The sequence below is a fragment of the Mya arenaria genome, chromosome 14, assembly GCF_026914265.1.
Source record: "Mya arenaria isolate MELC-2E11 chromosome 14, ASM2691426v1".
Lineage (NCBI taxonomy): Eukaryota > Metazoa > Mollusca > Bivalvia > Myida > Myidae > Mya > Mya arenaria.
Genome location: NC_069135.1, coordinates 17826186 through 17846128, shown reverse-complemented (window position 1 = coordinate 17846128; position 19943 = coordinate 17826186). Strand labels below are relative to the sequence as shown.

Genomic DNA, 19943 nt, shown 5'->3' with positions numbered 1-19943 from the left:
GTTTCCGTCCAGAAAATTGTCACATGTGAGAATACATGTTGAGCGTGTCATAGGGAGAATGAGGAAGTTTCTTATACTGGACTCAAGTATTCCTGTTAATCAACTTACTTTATTGAATGACAATTTGATGCCTTCAATCATTGCATAAAATTAGGTGTTTACATCTAACAAGAAACGCAAAGCAAATATTTGTGGTTTGAATTGTTTATTTTATGTTTATCGCTATAAACTGCCAAAATTACGATTTTTTATTTTCACTCTTTTCTGATTATATACTGTATGAAAATACAAATACTGAAAATAGTTTGACTCAATTTTCTTTGTTATCCCTGGGATAATATCTGACATAAACACTAGTTTTATTGTTAATCTTTCAAGAAAGTCATTATCTCTCTGATCATGAACTGCTAAACTGTTTGATTTACTCCCTAATACTTGCAGTTAATTTGTAAGGATCAGGTAAAAGTTCCTGCGCCAACAGAATATATATTGCTACATTACTGGAAGATAATTTCCATGCATAATCAAATCAACGTGTTTAAATAACTCAAATCATTGATGTCTGCCATTACGTTCTATCATGTAAACTAGACCATTGAACTATATTGTACTATATAATGTATTAACCTGGAGGGGCTTATCAGCAATGTTTTGCCCCCAGCTAGTACACGTGGTCAGTTAATGATATGCAGAATCTATTTTTAGGTTATCTGAAATCAATCTATAGCTTACACATATATTAAATATCTCTGTTAAAAAGTTATTTTGGTTCGGGCTAGTGAAACTTGATTCGGGCTAGTGCTTTTTCCAGGCTGCTACACATGAACCCAGTCCTGTTGGGTGGGATTTGGGCGGGTGGGGAATAACCAACCATATAGTTCAATGGGAAGTGTGTCAACAAAGAACTTTACTTGTCTTCCAATAGTACTTGTTTCCGGAAGATCATGCTTCGCATAGAGCTCACATTTCCTCATATAAGGGCTGTGGATAAACCCACACATTCAAAGTTACCGTACGCAATATATTGGTCTTAAACAATTAGTTTTAATGTATTTTAGTAATTTGTCTATCTTTATAAACAAACACAAAACGGTAATTAATAGATATGCAATCGATTTTTTTTTGTAAAAGGAAGCCTAAAACAAATATATCTGTAAAATAACATGTCATGTTATGTAAGATGTAATTTGATCTAAATTAGAGAATTATTCTGAATTAAAAACAATTATATTTGACTTCACTCAAACTTACGGATTCAATCTCATAATACGATACAATTTGATAAAACGTGTTTTTATTGTAGTAACGAAATAAAGAAAATAATATTGTTTTCGGTACGCAATTCTCATCACTTCTAATAAACATTCTGATAGCAAAACATGTCAACAAAAATGATAAAACTGTATGCAAGTCCGCAAACATTCTAGCTAATGCCAACTCATCTTAGCAATATTGCGACAAAAGGCTACTGACATATAGAACCTATCTGGAGTCTGTGTCCTGGGTAAAAACCAGTACGGATATATTTTACTGAGGTCATGATAAAGGACCCTGGTGGGGCTAGAACCCACAACCTTAGATCACTTTCACCTTTTCTTATTTCAAAGAGACCAATCCACACTATGGCATTTCCAAGAATGTGATTCTATTTCACTGTGTTCATTATAATGCCATTACTGATATAGGTATTACTGTTTTGTTGAAACTGTTTCAAGCTTGTTTCTATGTCATCATCTCATCTTATTATATGCCTAAGATGTAAATACACCAGAAACTTGAAACTTGTTGTACCAATAAAGAGCTCCTTCAAAAGCCGATCAACAACGTCCGGACCTTAAGCCAACAAATACCGTCTTACTAGGATCTCTGAACAGTAGTAAGGTCATATGTAAACAATGTGCATACATAAGAAAGCACTGGCTAGACAACTGTAAAAATACTTTCATTAAACGGCATGATATCTACTACTTACTTCTTACATAGGCACATCTCCCCATATCGACTACGTACTAGCCATGGATAGATCATAGAGCATTTGGATGTGGATAAAGCACTATATTTTCATAATACGTGTCATAGTGATACTGCTTAATGGCCATGGAGAGATCATAGCCCGAGGTTGGCATCGGTTTATCAGGTCGATAAATCACCATATCGACCAGAACTGAAGTGTAACAATTGTTTAATTATTTTATCTAAAGTTAGGATAAAAAAAAAAAACATTTTGAACTTTTAAACAACATATCATTGTAAGTCATATATAAACCCTTCAAAACACTTTTAATTGTCAACAGTACTGATGTTTTTGTCTGGAAATCCATCGTCATGAATACATATTTCATTCACTACTCGTCTGTGTTCACAGCGATGTCCTTATGTGCTAATCCAGCAAGATCTCCCCGTCCTCTTCCAGGAACACCTTTAGAAAATTGTCGACAGTTGTGTTCATTTGATATAACTATATTATAGAAAAAATCTCAGGCTCTTCATTGGGCGCTTGTTATTGTTATCGGGTCATCTATACCGTACAGTTTGTTGATCTATCATGAATACTATTACTACTATTCATAATATTAATATATTGACAAAGGTGTTATACATACCTTGTTCTGAATCTTGTTGCAAACTCATACGCCCTCTGTAGATCGTCGTCTGAGATGGGACTGATGATGCTCAACAGCTGATTTTCCCTGTCTCTTTATTTCCTTTGACACTGACTTGGATGCATTGCTAGGTGAACAGAACTGTCTTCCATATTAAAATAGAAATCGTAAATCAATTAATCAATCTTACCTAACCTTATTATTGGATCTCATTTCTCTCTTTAAATCATGGATTATGCTTTTCTAGACTTGTCTTTGCTGAATTTTACACGCATCCCTTAAAGTGACTTTGCACAGACTTATAAATCAAGCCGATTGCACTGTACAGTCGTGATTATTTCGTTAACCGCTTGTCAAAAGTGAAAAATTGTTGTCACGATTGTTTTTTTCCTACGTCGTCCATTTTTGTCGGTTTCCAAAAACACAATTGTCATTAAATCCACAAACAGGTTAAACACAACTCTAATATCAAACCGTACAAAGTAGTTGATGCATTTGATGGGCTAGTAATTTCAATTATTAATCAACCATTACGTATTTGACGAGATACAGAGACAATTGCTGTACCAACACCAGACAGTTTAAGACAATATATGCCAGAACTAGCTCAATATCGACTATACTCGGCCAATATCACAAAATTCGGCTAATAGGAGTTTCCACCTTTTCGATTCGCTACAAAACTCGCCTAATATAGGATTTGAGAAATGGGCCATTTTCCTTGGCTGTCGGAACTCGCCTTATATGAGAAATATGCTGGAAAATGTTTTTAAAGGTAGCCATTTTGTTTTCCGACTGTTTTGAAAATCCAGTCAGTTGGTGGATTTAACCACTATTATGATTCTGTACACCGAAAAATGGACGACGAAGGTAAAATATTTAACGTTTTGACAAACGATTTACGAAATTAAGGCGACATGCTTCCTTACAATGAACAGTGCTTTATTCATAAGTATATATGCAATGTCACTTTAAGGATGCATGTCAAAATTAGCAAAGTCAGGTTTAGAAAAGCAGACACCATGAATGAATAAGGGATAAATACGGCTTCAATGTGAACTTAAGGTAAGTAATAAGAATGTTTTTAACCAAAAGGGTGATTCAATGGGTCATAATGCGTGTATAATTAAGTGTGTCCTTACGCGTGCCTACGTAGTAAAATGACGGAGTATATGGTCTGTTATAAAGAGAAGAGAGTCTGCGTTTGAATATGGTAAGTGAATCTGATTCCCTGACATGTACAGGAAGCTCGTTCCAATGAGCAAATGTGTAAAGATGAAGAGGTCGCAAATAAGTGTGAATTGCAATAGTAGTTCCTGGTAGAAGAAGGAATTAAATAACATGTGTTCTTTCATGCTTTTCGATGAAATATGAGGTTTTAACAGTGAAATAACAACAGTGAAAAATTATTTTGATGTTTTCACTGCAAAATAAGGAGTGAAAATATCAACTTTCAAAACAACTTTTAAATTCCTTTGTAGTCACTTCCCCTTAATTAAAACAGAACGCTTAACTTTACCAGTAAATGTTAGCAATAAAATGTTTAAAATTTAAAAAAAAATGTTTTATAAATTAAATAATTATATGTTTGGAAATAAACAACTTACCGTCTATTACCGGTCATCCCGTTTTTCAAACATTTTTTTTTATCTTGAAGCTGAAGGTTCGAACATTTGCTTTCATACTTACCAAATTACAGACGAAAACAACTATTCGAACATAAATAAAAATTAAATCGTTCATATGTATTTTGAACCTAAAAACGAGCGAATAATAAACTGTGAGGGCGTTTTTGTTGATATCAAACCAGTTTCAGTTTTGGTTTCAACGGTTTCAGCAGTTTCGAAACCGGTTTTGATAGTTTTGTTTGAAATAACAATTGCATGTTTTTTGTACAGTTTCAACAGCATGGCGGGGCTACTGCATGTAGCCATTATTTCTGAACTTCTTCAAAACAATGATACCGCAGATGGTCGCTTGTCTGTTTTATATTAAATGTGTTTCAACACACGTGTTTGATTACTGTCAGCCATGTTGTTTTTCAAAGTGACCTAGTTTTCGGATGGAACGAACCGATGAAACCTCCTCCGGTTGGGGTTTCGATAGTTTCAAGAACCGGTTTCGGTTTTCGTTAAAAAAACGATAAAACTGGTTTGGGTTTTATTTGAAACTGTAACAACAAATACACAGTTCGTGAAACCGATATAAAACCGAAACCAGTTTATTACCAACAAAAACGCTCTGAGAATGAATAGCAGAGAACGTTTTCTCAACAAACCGGAAATAGAATAGTTGACAGCTATAATTTTGTGTGAGGGGCGTCCCATGGGTAGCGGCGTTAAAAACACTCTTTTCAAAAAAGGAGGGTAATTAACAAATAAATTAAAACACTAATAAAACTCCGAAACTAAGCATAAAAGAAACAGAAAATGTGTTAATTTCAGTGTAATATCGTATTCAATTTCACTCGTGATCATAGAATAACTATATTTTCCATGACACTCGTGAAATAAAATACGATCTTACACTGAAATAAACAAATATCCTCTATATCATTTCTTTAGTACGAACAACCAGAAAAAAACAACATTAATTTAATCAACATTTGAAATATTGTACTCCCTTCTCGGTGTGTTGAATAACGAATGTTGTAAGGATTCCTACAGGATAATTTAGAAGCATGTTAATCAGCAGTTCAAATGCACTCAATGCTAATATGATGTAATCAAAGCAGCGCATCGATTCAGACGTTTCCAATCGGTACAACAAACAGCTGGCACTGAATTAATCATTTACTATATCCTTTAGAACTCTTTAGACCTTATCATGAATATCGATATGGTGTGCTTACCACAAAGAATTAAACATCTGTATTGTAAGTGCTAATGACGAATTTTTCAAATTCCATAGCCCTGTCAAACTAAAACAAGAACTATTGTTCTGTAGTTACCACATATGTTTTTAAAACAAATGGCATCATCTGCATTGATTTAGAAACAAAGAAACATTGAACGACTTATAAACCGAATTTTCCATAATTACATATCATCGTGACCAGAACGTTTCCAATGGCTGACCTTTCTCAATGTCTACAAAGAGACGGAACAACAATCACTTTCTCTGATTTATGGAAGCCATTTTATGTTTCTTTTTCGTAACAGAGACATCGAAATATACGCCAACTGATATCGCAGAATACGGAACAAAATGTTAAAGGTGTGTTTTAAGCTGCGTGGAGGTTAAACAGTACCTGAGAGATTAAAAAATCTACATTTTTATGAACAAGGAAATCACGAGTAAAGTGTAAAAAATTCAGTAACCCTATCTGAAAACGTAGCTAATTGTACTGACGTTGATATAAAATAACAAAATGACAAGCTGAACAGCACAAGTTTTTCATGGGTAAACAAACACTGACATACATCTGTATATATTTTAATGTTGATGCAAATGCATTACAGACAACGGGCCAAGTCTAAGACGCAGATTTCGACGCCTACAGAGGACCAAGGCTATGACGCCGACAACAGATCAATGCTATGACGCCGATGACGGACCAAGGCTCATCGCCGACAATTGATCAAGGTTATGGCGCCGACAACGGACCAAGTCTAAGACACAGACTTCGACGCCTACAACAGACGAAGGCTATGACGCCGATGACGGACGAAGGCTATAACGCCGACAACTGTTTTTATACTAGCCGCGTAGTTATGTTAACCCATTGACCATTACCATATTTAGCAATAATCGGATAGATCTTGACCATCACCATATCATCATACAATTGAACATCATTTTGTAACCCTTTTCCGGATAAAAGAGTGTTCGATTGCTTATCAAACATTGAATAAGTTCTAAGGAATTACGGAACAGTTACAGCGAGATGTTTAGCAAAATTTGTGGATACAATTATTCTTTGAAACCGGTTTTAGGCGTTAGGTTAATGGCTAGGTTTCTGAACATATTGATATAGAATCGTAGTTCTTGCGGCCTTGCTATATGATGTTCGATGGACAGAAGTCTCTTAAAGATTTAAGCTCCTTATTACCAGTCTAAAATTGAGTGTTCAGACGCTTCCGACATATAAGCAGGGTTTATGTAAAAACAGTCTTTCCAGCTCTATGTGGTCCGAAGAAGAAGATTTAAAGCTCTACTTTGAGAGATTATAGGGCTGTGAAACTTTCTTTACAGGTAAGTGTTAATTGTTAGATGTTAAAACAATTAAATTGTTCTCTGATTTTCAGTCATGAACACATTGTTCAGAGTGGTAGTACCACAGTAGAAATGTATTTGACCTTTGCCTAAAGTTGAAGGTTGATTTACGCAATCAGTGGAGAGAAGTTGCAGACGATATAAGCAAGTTTTCAAATACTTATGGATGGGAAGTAACAGATGATTTTTTCGCCATGTTGATAGTATTTGGGGACAGCATGCTGTAGAACATTTCGCAACGTATAAGAATAGAAAAATATCCTAAGAGATAAATTTCCCTGCTGATGGACTTTTAGTCGGAACCAGTAGACTGTTTTATCTACTGTCAATATGTCTGGTTTCCTGATTGAAATCATGAATAAATGGATAAATGAATGGATGAGTAAGTTATTTTTTATGCGTGTTTTAGTGAAATCATACTATAAAACGTTTATGAACGTATTTATGTTCCAGATAAAAACAAAAAAGGCCACTTGAAGGGCACATGAAATTACACTGGTTGGAATTTACTGAATGAAATCATTCAAAAGTCAACAGTATAAAAACATACAAATGGGTTTAAAATAAAATAGCAACAGTGTTTAAGTTGGTTTCACGGTTTATTTAATCTCTTGCACTATCTGATTCGCTAGTAGACGAGTCGTTATCCATGTGAAGAGTGAAGACGTTGTTCATATTTTACATTGACTGTTGTGTGACAGTTCCGCCAAAACCGGGAATGTCGTATTTCAAAGGCAGGCAGTTTGAACGTATATTTATCAGAGAGTATGGCATTATATTCTATTCGAGTATTTGTTTCCATTCGTTTGTAATGGTTTTATTCCAAAGCAATTGATCAACCATTGATGTTCAGGAAAATGCTTGGAAAAAAGAATTACTATTTCCTTAATAAAAAACGGTAATCTATGTTCATTCTCAAATGAATCTTTATTTAATTGTGCAATCAATTTAATATTAAATTATTATCATTGACATAAGTCGCTGTTTCAAACGTGAGGTACTCAGTTTGTATCAAAGGTAAGCAACTGCAACTGATGTTAAAACAATTTTTAAAGGTGTTTATTGAACTTCTCAGTTTGCAATAATAATCAAATTGACAGTTTTACTGTTGTTATTTTATTTATACTAACTCCTTTTTATTCAACGAAAATCATAACATAACATAAGTTAGATATTGCAGTCAACTTTTCATCTAAAATTAACGATCCTCAAAAGCAGTTGTGAATCAGTTTATAGGGGCTGTCTCACGTATGATAAAATAGCGAAAAAAAAATTGTCGAAAACTTACATAAACTTGGCATCTATGTGTACAATGCATTGAAACTTACTAACTGAAGTACCACATAGTTTACAATTTATTTAAGTTTAGCAGGTATTTCGTATTTTTCCATTAAAAAAGATTACTGGGTATGTCTACCAAGTAGAATTCATTCCTTGTGCGTGATTGGCTAGTCGGTGTTATCACGTGATATTACCGAGGTAGGTGTATAGCTTAATTATGTCACCCGATTAGAATAAGCTTTGTAGCGCAGTGAGTAAGACTCTGAACTACAATTTTGGCGACGCGGTTCGATCCCGGTCTCCGACACATTTTTTTTTTTTACATTTTGGTACTTTTTTACAATTATGATATCAAAGCGTAACACATTCTAATAGATAATTGTCCTGAGATTCATTACAGAAAAAAAACTTTAGGTCCCGACCTTGACATACCTGATTAATTTAGAAGGTAAATATCAATCATCGATAGTTGCAATGAATTTAGTAAACATGAAGAGTTGTCTTGGTCCTTTAGCGCAGTCCTCAACATAGACAATCGGTTATACGGAACTACTTGGTCAAGACCATCATGTCCTCAGCTACCTTGTTTTTTATCAGTATTTAATTATATCACAAATCACTTTAAAAAAACAAAACAATTCGGACAACCATAACCGATGTATGAAGACACTGAGTTTATGTCTTGTCTGTATTTGTTCTTATTAAAAAAACCAAAACAAAAATTATCCCAACATAAATATCTGTTTAATAGCCCACTGTAATACAAATCAATGTCTTTACAAACATATGCTAGTCGATTACAAATAGATACATTTTAAGTAACTGGTACATCACAGTTTATACAATGTAGGTCGGACGTCTTTCTTCATATTCCGATGAGTACAACCTCACGGACCTGTCGCTCCGTGACAACATGTAGAATGGTGCCGAAACAACGAATTGAACTAAAATACTACCTAGTACCACCCAGTGAACTGTAAGAAGATATGCTTGCAACTGATATGTCAACAAAAACAAAGTGCAACCGGAATATTGCAACACAAGTTATGATTGTCAATGAATTTAATAATACGCAAAACTGAGTGAATATATGCACATATGAATTATAATGATGTGAGTACTTTAACAAGCATATAATAAAATACAAAGTACTTGTTCCTCTTTGCAAGCAGCGAGTATTTGTTCGTTTAACAAAGTCACTACAAAAAAACATTGAAATTGACCATACTAATGCGTTTTTCACTGATGTTTGAGATGGAAGATGTGTTTGTTCAATTTCAAAGCCAGTAAAGAGATTGGACCGAATCAATGTACCGAATGTACTAGTGGTGAGGGGCTTTACTTCTGGCAACGAGAACGGGCACGTGCGAGTGATGGATGATGTAGTCGCTGACGGAGCCGAGGAATGTTCTCCGAACTGTTCCGAGTCCTCGCGTGCCGGTGACCACGAGCACGCATTTCTCTTCCTCCGAGATTCTGCAGATGACCTCGCCAGGCTTCCCCTGACCTGTACGGAACTTGCCCGTCAGCTGCATTATAGTGAAACAAGATATGAATGAAGTCGTTTCAATAAAAGTTAAGGAACGGTTTCCATAAAGCAATTCCATAAAAGCGAGAACGTGAACTACTGATTTTTCATAATAATAAAAGCCAATATAAATATTAATCAAACACAAATTCCATATAAAGCCGTGCATCATTTTATGACCGTGGTTGAACTAGACGGAAATCATCAACCATTTTTATTATTTCGCTGACAATCATCTGTATAGGAAGTAGCCTTTCTGTGATCGGTCGAATATTAAATGCGTGTAAGATTCAAGAAAGTTTGAATCACGAGTGTTATGCTATTGAAGATTTACATAATACGGACTTATAGATCTTTTTACTCCAAACACAAAGTTTAATGGTACATTTAACGAGTGATTAACCATGCGTATCATTAGCGGAGCAAACGAATTATGTATGATATATAATCTTATATTGAAGTAAAATAGCGGCAACTAACTATAACCCTCTAAACTGCTATGTGTTGGTCATCAGTTGTCTCGCTTACCTTCTTTTCCTGTACCAATGCTTTGTACTTTTTCTCCAGAGCTGCCACTTTATTCGTGAGTTCCTTCAGTAGCTGATCAACAACGGCCGGACCTGACGATACAAAACCCCTTATCACTATATAAGAACAGTCATACAACCTTATACAATAATACTTTGCATAAGTATCAACACACAGGTAACATGTCTTTTAACAAACTGGAAATTTATATAACATCACTTACTGGCCATAGAGAGATCATAAAGCTCTGGTGTGTGGATAAGTACGACATAGTCATCTGGTCGCATCACGTTGTCAAAGTACCCTGGAATATTGATCAGAAATATGATTACAAAATATTTATGATCACATTATCACATGCTGAATGTAGTTCCCATCACGTAGTTTTCTGTATTACACGTGCGCAATATATCATTACTCGGTTTATATTGGTCTAAACATATGGCTTCTCACATTTTCACCATATAATTTGGAAAGATATTGGTTTAATTGCCAATATTCCAGCAAGTCATATGTTTAATTGTCGTTTTGTTTTTTTATATGATATAAAGATTCATTTGAATATAGTAAGTTGTACTTCATCCAACCTGGCCCAAATGTTTCCAGGCGTAACACGCTTTTAAAAGCAGCTTATTGTATAAATCCAAATATCTTACATACTCTTGATTTCATTAAATGAAAATTAGATAATTGCTATCATCATAATATAAAGGTAATATTATTTCATAGGCCAACCCCATAGCTTAATCTCGTTACACGTATCAAGGATTTTTCCTGAGAAATTCAGGCCTGTTGTGACATCACCATTTAAAAGAAAGAAAAGTTCGTTGAACGTGTATTCACGGCCTCTAAACGCCAGCTCCACCACTTTACGGTGGTGCAAAGAAAAAGAGCTGTCGACACTTCCGTGGTGGATCTGTGCCCTATGTTTACGTGAGTATGATTTATATTTTATTTAATAATTTCCGTTAACGGACATATTTCGAAAATCGGAGAATGTGGTACCGTGTAAGGACACTCCTACTGTAGGCTGGCTACTATTTCGTTTCAATATTGTGCAAACTGTGGTGCCAGGAGCTTTTCTCCCGAATCAGACTTGTGCATATTTTGAGATCTGATTGCATAGTAAGTACATTTCGGTGCTTACACACCCCGTAAGAACATTATCACGCATACAAACATAACTTTTATGTATAGTACCTATGCCGGAACACAACAAAACTGGTAAGCACTTCTTAAAAAGGAAAAATGCACATATAATAAAAGTGGTGGCGCTGATGCCCTATTTGTTTTCGAAATAGTTTTCAGTAAGGTTAAGGTAGTTCGCGTAGAGTTTTGTTTCCGCAAGTAGTATGCATAACCAGCATAATGTTCAATGAATGATAAACATAGCAACTTTTGATTCATTCCAAAAGCGTTTACTTTTTATATTACTTCAAGCGCAAAACATACTCGATAGCGCCACCACTAGGGCAACAGCGCCACCACTGGTAAACAACGTCGCACGCGCTTTTTGGTGTTATTGTACAAAAGTGACCATTAAAAGAAGTTCCATACGGGCATTTTATCTTCGCCCGTGGTATATAAGAATTTCTAGCATGGTTAAATTAATGGATCTACTTATCTGAGGTGGGAGAATAGATATTCTGCAATTTGTCCGCGTTTGAGAATAGTTATACTGATATCAAATATCTCATATTTAACATTTTGGTACAAGGTACAGAAGTTCCCTTCTAAAAGACAAACGGGGCAAATAAGAACTAAGCTTATGAAACGATTTCGTATGTTAAAACAGTATAGTTCAAGCTTTTTATATATAAATGCGTTGCAATTTAGAATGAAGAATACCATAAAAGCGCATTGATGCCCTCTTGAACAGCACAGGGGTTTTGGTCAGTAATCATAAAACATTGTCACCGCAGATAATATACAAAATGATTTCAAGTAAAAATAGAACGCAAGCAACGTCGCCGCGGTGCGAACGCCAATCCGCTATTGTTATTTTTATTCACGTATTCGAACACAGCACTTTCCTTAAAAATAATTTAAGCCATAAGTGTGGGTCTTGCTAAACATGTTCGTATTGTCTCTTGCAACATATGTACCAAGTTTCGTGAATGTTTTTTTTTTTATCTCAGAGTTATGGTCAAGGTTCTTGCACGACGCCGACAAATCCACCAAGCCTATTAAAATAGAGGCAATACCTTTAAGTTAACTTTTACTTCTGAACAATAGACTTGGTTAAAAAAATAACATTATTCTTCCGGCGAGATCTTTTTAAGAATTACATGCCTCAATTGGAACGGAAAAAAACACTTCGAATTCGTTATAAGACTTAATGTCAAGCGGTCACGTTACATTCAACAGTATAACAGCATGCATTGAACAATTACATATAAGTGCTCTAAAAATATGTGCATTGTGATCAACTCTTAGCAAAGCATTCAGATTTAACCTTAAAACTGGCACTAATATCGAGCATGACCGGTCATAGCTCTGTCAAATCCTTTTTGTAGATATTTCTGTTTTGAATACAGATTTTAAGTGCTACCAATGTTTTATCATGGTGCTTAGTTTTAAAAACTGCTTTAGGTCAAGGTCATAAAAATCATGATGCTTGAATATCGGCCTGGATCTTGAAGAATACCTGTAAACTATATAAACATCATAGTTTACTGTTGTAACAAATACTCTTCACCAACAAGGGGAATCCTCATGTACCCTTAAATAAATTATAAGAAGTCGTTGTGCATTGACTATAAAAAACACATACACGTAAACAGTGTACTGGATGTTCATAATCTAGCTCGCTCTATTTTATGTTTATCGTCAGAATTGGCCTCTAAATCAGGCATTCCTCAGAATCGATCTATGATAAGAATTAATGAATAGAAGATTTGAAAAATCCTCGACTGTCATTGGCTCACACAAAAAGACGAATATCAAGTTTACTACTGACACTAGTTTAACAAGTGAGCCTTGGTGGAAAAAAACTGACTGATTTACGTTTTATGATTTTTTTGGTACATTCGTTAGAATCAATCTATGTAAAATTAATGAAATGAAAAAAAAAAGAAAAATCTACGATTGTCATTGGCCCGCACAAAAACTTCTTACACCAAGACTGTTTCTAAATAACACTCTCCTATTCTCCTCAAATATCGGTCCTGATAAAGCTGAGACTCTTTTAATATTTAATCTCTGAAAGATTCAATACAAGTTCCCGAGGGAATAATTTCTATGATGAAGCTCCTAACCTCATATTAAAAGTTGAATTTACTAGGCACTACATAGTATCCAGTGAAGTTTTTTTTTTGGAAAACGAACAAACTTCACAAAATTTCTCAGGATTATGTTAACATACTTGTGTGAAAATAAGATGATTGGAGATATACTTTCTCAGCTCTGTGTAGAGTTACTTATGTGTAATAAACTGAGTGTTGATATATACGGATGGTGCAGATAAACTTATGTGTAAATACAATGATTGTAGATATTCTTTCCCAGGATTGTGTAGATAAACCTATTTTTATTGAATAATTAGTTGGCCTGCAATACAATAAAAATGCGTTAAATGAAAATTTGAACTCCAGTGCAATATATTTCAGTATAACGTTGGCCATTTGTTATCATTGTCATACATAGTTGACATTGGATATGGTTACAAAACCAAAAATTAACGTTAAGAATATAGATATGCAATCTTATCCGTGCATAGTATGCAATTATAGAATATTAAGTTTAAATCGGATCATGTGCTAAAAAAGCCGACAAATGTATCTCTAAGGGGTAAACGTAATGAATAGTGTACAAGCTTTTCATTGTATTCTTCGGGCTTGAATAGTATACCCACACAAGGTCGGTTATCGTCTATCCACCATTCCACGTAAACATCACGTACCATGTTTGTGTTTAAGGATGGTTCAATCTTTTTGCTTTCAGCCAATGTCCCTTTAAAATGAAATGATGTATGAAAATGAATTTATAATTAATTCGTTTCATTTAAATTAACGCTATCTTAATAGGTTCACGTAGTATAATATTAATAAATGTCCAAGGTAAGGTCGCCTACCATTATAAAAAAACATAATGCATTGTGTGCGTGTGCTTGCACGCGCGCGCGCGTGCGTGCGTGTGTTTGTGTGCGTGCGTGTTTGTTTGTGTGTGTCTGTATGCGCGTGTGTGTGTGTGTGTGTGTGTCCGTGCGTGCGTGCGTGCGTGTGTGTGTGTCATTTTTTGCCTTCATATACATAAGATTACCTCACCATTGAGAGTCTAAAGGTTGCAAAACATTGATATCTTTTATGTAAATTGCTACTAAACGGTTCTTGCGGCGCTTCGCACAAAGGAGTCAAACCGTATCATCGTAACAGATTTATTTTGCTTGCAAATAGATCCAAACTCATCCATGTCTTACTCAAGAATGTACAGGTAAATATGATATTGTATTTCATTTTCAGACAGCCTTGCATTAGTTCATGAATCTATTGCAGCTTGTCATGCACCAGGCGATTCAAAACCGCACATCATCGTTTAATTATAACGTTCTTCTGGCAGTTATCTAATAATGAGTAATATTACTATTTGAAAATTAAGTAGTATGCACATATGTTTTGTTCAAGGATTGGAATAAAGATATTTTGTTATTTAATAAAGATGTTTTGCTGTGTTTTTTTGTTGTTTGCTTGAGACTGTTCGTAATCCTGGGCTGAGGCTTTGCCACACCAAGACCTTGTATTAACTTATCATGCTTGTACACGTTTCATCCATCCATGTAACTGCTAGACCTTTTTCCACCTTATACACATGTCCATCCATCGTTCATGACTTTACATACATTTCCCGAGGATGATAAATCGTTAGCAAGTTTTGCGATTAGTATTCATGTAGAATAGTCAAGGTTATACTTACTTAATAACAAGATATAAGGTTTAACCAGAAGTTCGCAATATGTGGCGCTTACGTTTAAGAAAATTGTCAGATCCGTTTAACGATAAATGTCATGCTTTCACGATATCTTCACTTAAAGTTTATTGTCTAATATTGTATTGCAGCCTAATGCACAAATCGCCATGTTTAAAATGTGTTTACCGACTTTAACACGTAATAGGTTATGCACGCACACATCAATATAACAAATTAAGTTAACTACTGAATAATTGATTAAGGTAATCGGGAGATCGAGAAAGCGAGAAAAGAACGACTAATAGCAAAAAGTTTCTTACATGTATAAATGGAAACATAGACAGTGCCTACTTACATTGAAGTGCGTGTTGAGAGTGTTCACTTTCGTCAATGGCGATGGCAATCTTCCTATGATGGTCTTGGCTCTCCACTTGCTGTTCTGCCATGTTTCCTGGGTAAAATATCCTTTTCCTTTAAACTCTAGTTTGGTCTGATCTCTGCGTATAATACTCTCGTCTGTCTACTAATCTCGTTCACTATTGAATGAAGAGAGTTCTCTACACCACTATTGAGTGAAGTTATTTACGGGTTGAACAACTCGCTGTCGATGGTATAGAGCGCAAACAAGTTAACTCGCCTGTGACCTTAAATTTGGCGTATTCTTAGGGTTAGGACTCAGTAGTTTATGTCAAACACTAAATATATGACCAATAAATGATAAATATACGCAAGCACACTCTCACTGCTAGTATTCAGCTGCAGTCATGCCGTGCAAAGTTTACATTTAAAGGAGATGTTATCAGCTTGTCAGCAATATGGGGATCTAGTTTAAGTTATTTATTCTGATAAACACAGGGCAGAGTATGACTGGTATCTCCCAATAAGGTCATGAATAACGATAAACAGTTTCCCTAAATCAAAGTGTTGTTGTTTTTATCGCAACGCTCTTTTTGCTATCTCCTAAATAAAAAGGACTAACGTTCTACAATAGCCGTGTGCATCTATGGGACATGTTTTGAAAGACAACATAACAAAATAAAGACATTCTTTACCAGACCGAAAACTTATTTTCTGTTGCCAGTAAGTTTAATAGATATATTATGTTATTTTATTATATATTATTACACACATTAACAACATATGTAGATTACCAGACATTTTTAATCTTAACTGACTGAACGGATGGGTCATCAAACGAGTGTACCAACAATGGAGATGGCAATACTAGTATATAAGGATGGCACCAACCCCTCTCCATCTCCTTCGTACGCCGGAGTTCTCTAACAGACCCAACTGGGTTCAGATTCCATTAGATAACAAGCAAACATATAGAAGATGATCGTTTATTTCAGTGTAAGATTGCAATTTCTTGCATACCGGACGTGTGTTTCCGGTCATGTGACCGGTGCTCCGGTCATGTGACCGGTGCTGGAAAAACTCATCTTACACCGCCCATGTAAGATGAGTCACGCGCGACAACGCGCCACTTCTTATTCCTTTCATTGTATGGTTTATGAAAAGTATATTATGTAATTTCAATAAAGCGGAATCAAATATATAAGTATACAATACTTTTAATAAAAATTGAAAATAAATAATCGTAAAAGCGCGATTTTTAAAGGAACTATTTGACGTCGATAGTGATTTAAAATCACTGCGCTTTATGACGTCAGTACACAACGTCGCACGCGCTTTTTGATGAAATGTACAAAAGTGCGTTTTCTACTTCAATTTTTCCACAAAATCATAATTTCAGGTAGGCAAGAAAAAATATAAATCATGTTTCTCCGGTCCGGATCGAAAAATCCGACCCTCGGGCACGCTGCGTGACCGGTAACTCGGCAAGCCTCGTTACCGGCTTACGCGCGAGCCCTCGGGTCGGATTGTTCTATCCGTACCGGAAACAAAGGATAGATACTTATAATATTTCACCGAGTGAGCACCAAATTTTATAGTTCACGAGTGGCGCAGCCGAGAGATAAATGTTGACTGTTGGAGTTCACGAGTGGCACAGCCGGGAGATAAATGTTGACTGTTGGAGTTCACGAGTGGCGCAGCCGAGAGATAAATGTTGACTGTTGGAGTTCACGAGTGGCGCAGCCGAGAGATAAATGTTGACTGTTGGAGTTCACGAGTGGCGCAGCCGGGAGATAAATGTTGACTGTTGGAGTTCACGAGTGGCGCAGCCGGGAGATAAATGTTGACTGTTGGAGTTCACGAGTGGCGCAGCCGAGAGATAAATGTTGACTGTTGGAGTTCACGAGTGGCGCAGCCGGGAGATAAATGTTGACTGTTGGTGTTCACGAGTGGCGCAGCCGGGAGATAAATGTTGACTGTTGGTGTTCACGAGTGGCGCAGCCGGGAGATAAATGTTGACTGTTGGTGTTCACGAGTGGCGCAGCCGAGAGATAAATGTTGACTGTTGGTGTTCACGAGTGGCGCAGCCGGGAGATAAATGTTGACTGTTGGTGTTCACGAGTGGCGCAGCCGGGAGATAAATGTTGACTGTTGGAGTTCACGAGTGGCGCAGCCGGGAGATAAATGTTGACTGTTGGAGTTCACGAGTGGCGCAGCCGGGAGATAAATGTTGACTGTTGGAGTTCACGAGTGGCGCAGCCGAGAGATAAATGTTGACTGTTGGAGTTCACGAGTGGCGCAGTCGAGAGATAAATGTTGACTGTTGGAGTTCACGAGTGGCGCAGTCGGGAGATAAATGTTGACTGTTGGAGTTCACGAGTGGCGCAGTCGAGAGATAAATGTTGACTGTTGGAGCTCACGAGTGGCGCAGCCGGGAGATAAATGTTGACTGTTGGAGCTCACGAGTGGCGCAGCCGAGAGATAAATGTTGACTGTTGGAGTTCACGAGTGGCGCAGTCGAGAGATAAATGTTGACTGTTGGAGTTCACGAGTGGCGCAGCCGGGAGATAAATGTTGACTGTTGGAGTTCACGAGTGGCGCAGCCGAGAGATAAATGTTGACTGTTGGAGTTCACGAGTGGCGCAGCCGGGAGATAAATGTTGACTGTTGGAGTTCACGAGTGGCGCAGCCGAGAGATAAATGTTGACTGTTGGAGTTCACGAGTGGCGCAGCCGGGAGATAAATGTTGGAGTTCACGAGTGGCGCAGCCGGGAGATAAATGTTTACTGTTGGAGTTCACGAGTGGCGCAGCCGGGAGATAAATGTTGACCGTTGGAGTTCACGAGTGGCGCAGCCGGGAGATAAATGTTGACTGTTGGAGTTCACGAGTGGCGCAGCCGGGAGATAAATGTTGGAGTTCACGAGTGGCGCAGCCGGGAGATAAATGTTTACTGTTGGAGTTCACGAGTGGCGCAGCCGGGAGATAAATGTTTACTGTTGGAGCTCACGAGGTGAAATTGATTGCGATATTACAGTGAAACAAACGGGGTTTTCTATCATACATGTGTTTGGACATTAGAATGTGCTTAAATGTCAATCAATATAAAAAAAATATCTTTAACAGCAGTATATATAACTCTCATTTATAACTTATTTTTCAATATGGAAGCATTTGCGAAGAATACATACATTGTTGTTCTGGGTGAGAGCCCCCGAAACCCTCTTTACATATCCCCCGACTATCTTTTTACTACACAAAGGCGAACTGATAATCATAGAGATTTATTTTCTGATAAGCAAGGCCAGTTAAAACAGATTTGGTGCTGCAAAGTTTTAACTGAGCAGATATAAATAGAAAATATAAAGAAGAGGTTAGCTAATATACCCCAGCAGCATAAGCATGTAAACCTAATACTGATACACGTCGTTTGTTAAGGATATTATATAGCCTTACTTTGGATCATTTGCGAAAAATAGCATTGAGATGCATTGAAAAAGAAACCCAAGTACAGATTACCCCATTACACCATATTTGCTCAACGTTAATAAAACCTCGCTTAAGCATCTATTCATGACCTTATCGCTACTTTTATGTACGAGCTAAATGCGGTTGTTAGAAAACATGTCAGATGGACTCTAAATCTCGGATGCAAAGGCAATTAGCACAACAATATTCGCGTACCATCTATACGTGTGTGGGTACCAAACGCCTGTGGTTTGATATATCTTAATATGTGGCAAACAGTTTTTCGGAATGCGAGAATTGTATTTGCAAATTAAACATGTTAAATAGTATGTAAATGACGCGAGCGTTACGTTACGTTACGTTACGTAACAGTTTGCGGTTTTTAGCTTGTCAATCAGGTTGAAAGCATATGTCATAGGACACCAAAGTTCATTCTTAGAACTTAATCAGAAGGTAAAAATTGAATGAATCATTCAAAAAATATATCATTTTATCTAGAGGAATTAATGGGTTTGCACAGAGAATGAAAATCTTACCTTTTACTAACACAAATATTTTCAATTTGTATTCACTTCTGCTCAGTTTTGCGCTTTATATTTGATATGGTGAGCGGAAATGACGTAACGCCAGTTGGCTTAACTTTCCCGGATGAAATGATTTAAAAAAAACTGTTAATGCCGGTTATTTACTCAATCCATTGATATAAGTTTCAATTTTCAACGGCAACTCTTTGTGTATATTTTTAGAGATTATTTGTAATGGACAGTTGATTTTTCAAGTTTACGACAACATCTGACGCGACGTAGTATATAAAAGACGAAATTTAGCGAAACATGGACAGTTCTTGCTTGGTTCGCAGATTTTCGCAGCACATTTTGCCGCTACTCACGCATTCCGGACAAACTACAGTGATGTATTCAATGTTTATCTTACGATAATATTATGGTTAAACATTATTGACTTCATTCACTATACTGGTCAGTTATTCATTACAGGAAATCCGATTAGCTCCACCGTTCTTAGACCCAATTAAGATTATTATTGGATACCAGCCAAAAAC

At 36.4% G+C, this 19943-nt stretch overlaps 1 protein-coding gene across 1 annotated transcript; it reads right to left on the bottom strand.

Annotated features, from left to right (window-relative positions):
* Window positions 1-8827: 8827 nt before the first annotated feature.
* Window positions 8828-15705, bottom strand: LOC128218479 (universal stress protein in QAH/OAS sulfhydrylase 3'region-like). The gene is made up of 4 exons (XM_052926153.1): window positions 15416-15705; window positions 10379-10459; window positions 10156-10247; window positions 8828-9628 (listed from the first exon to the last, which is right to left on the bottom strand). Exons 1-4 carry the CDS (start codon window positions 15504-15506, stop codon window positions 9422-9424), a joined length of 471 nt encoding a protein of 156 aa, XP_052782113.1. The 5' UTR covers window positions 15507-15705; the 3' UTR covers window positions 8828-9421.
* Between the last annotated feature and the right edge of the window lie 4238 nt (window positions 15706-19943).

Excerpts from the sequence above, each read along its gene's own strand:
- LOC128218479 (XM_052926153.1), bottom strand. The coding sequence starts at position 15,506 with ATGGCAGAACAGCAAGTGGAGAGCCAAGACCATCATAGGAAGATTGCC. Across the intron at positions 10,248-10,378 it reads TTATGATCTCTCTATGGCCA|GTCCGGCCGTTGTTGATCAG; the intron begins GTAAGTGATGTT and ends TTGTATCGTCAG. Across the intron at positions 9,629-10,155 it reads CATTGGTACAGGAAAAGAAG|CTGACGGGCAAGTTCCGTAC; the intron begins GTAAGCGAGACA and ends ACTATAATGCAG.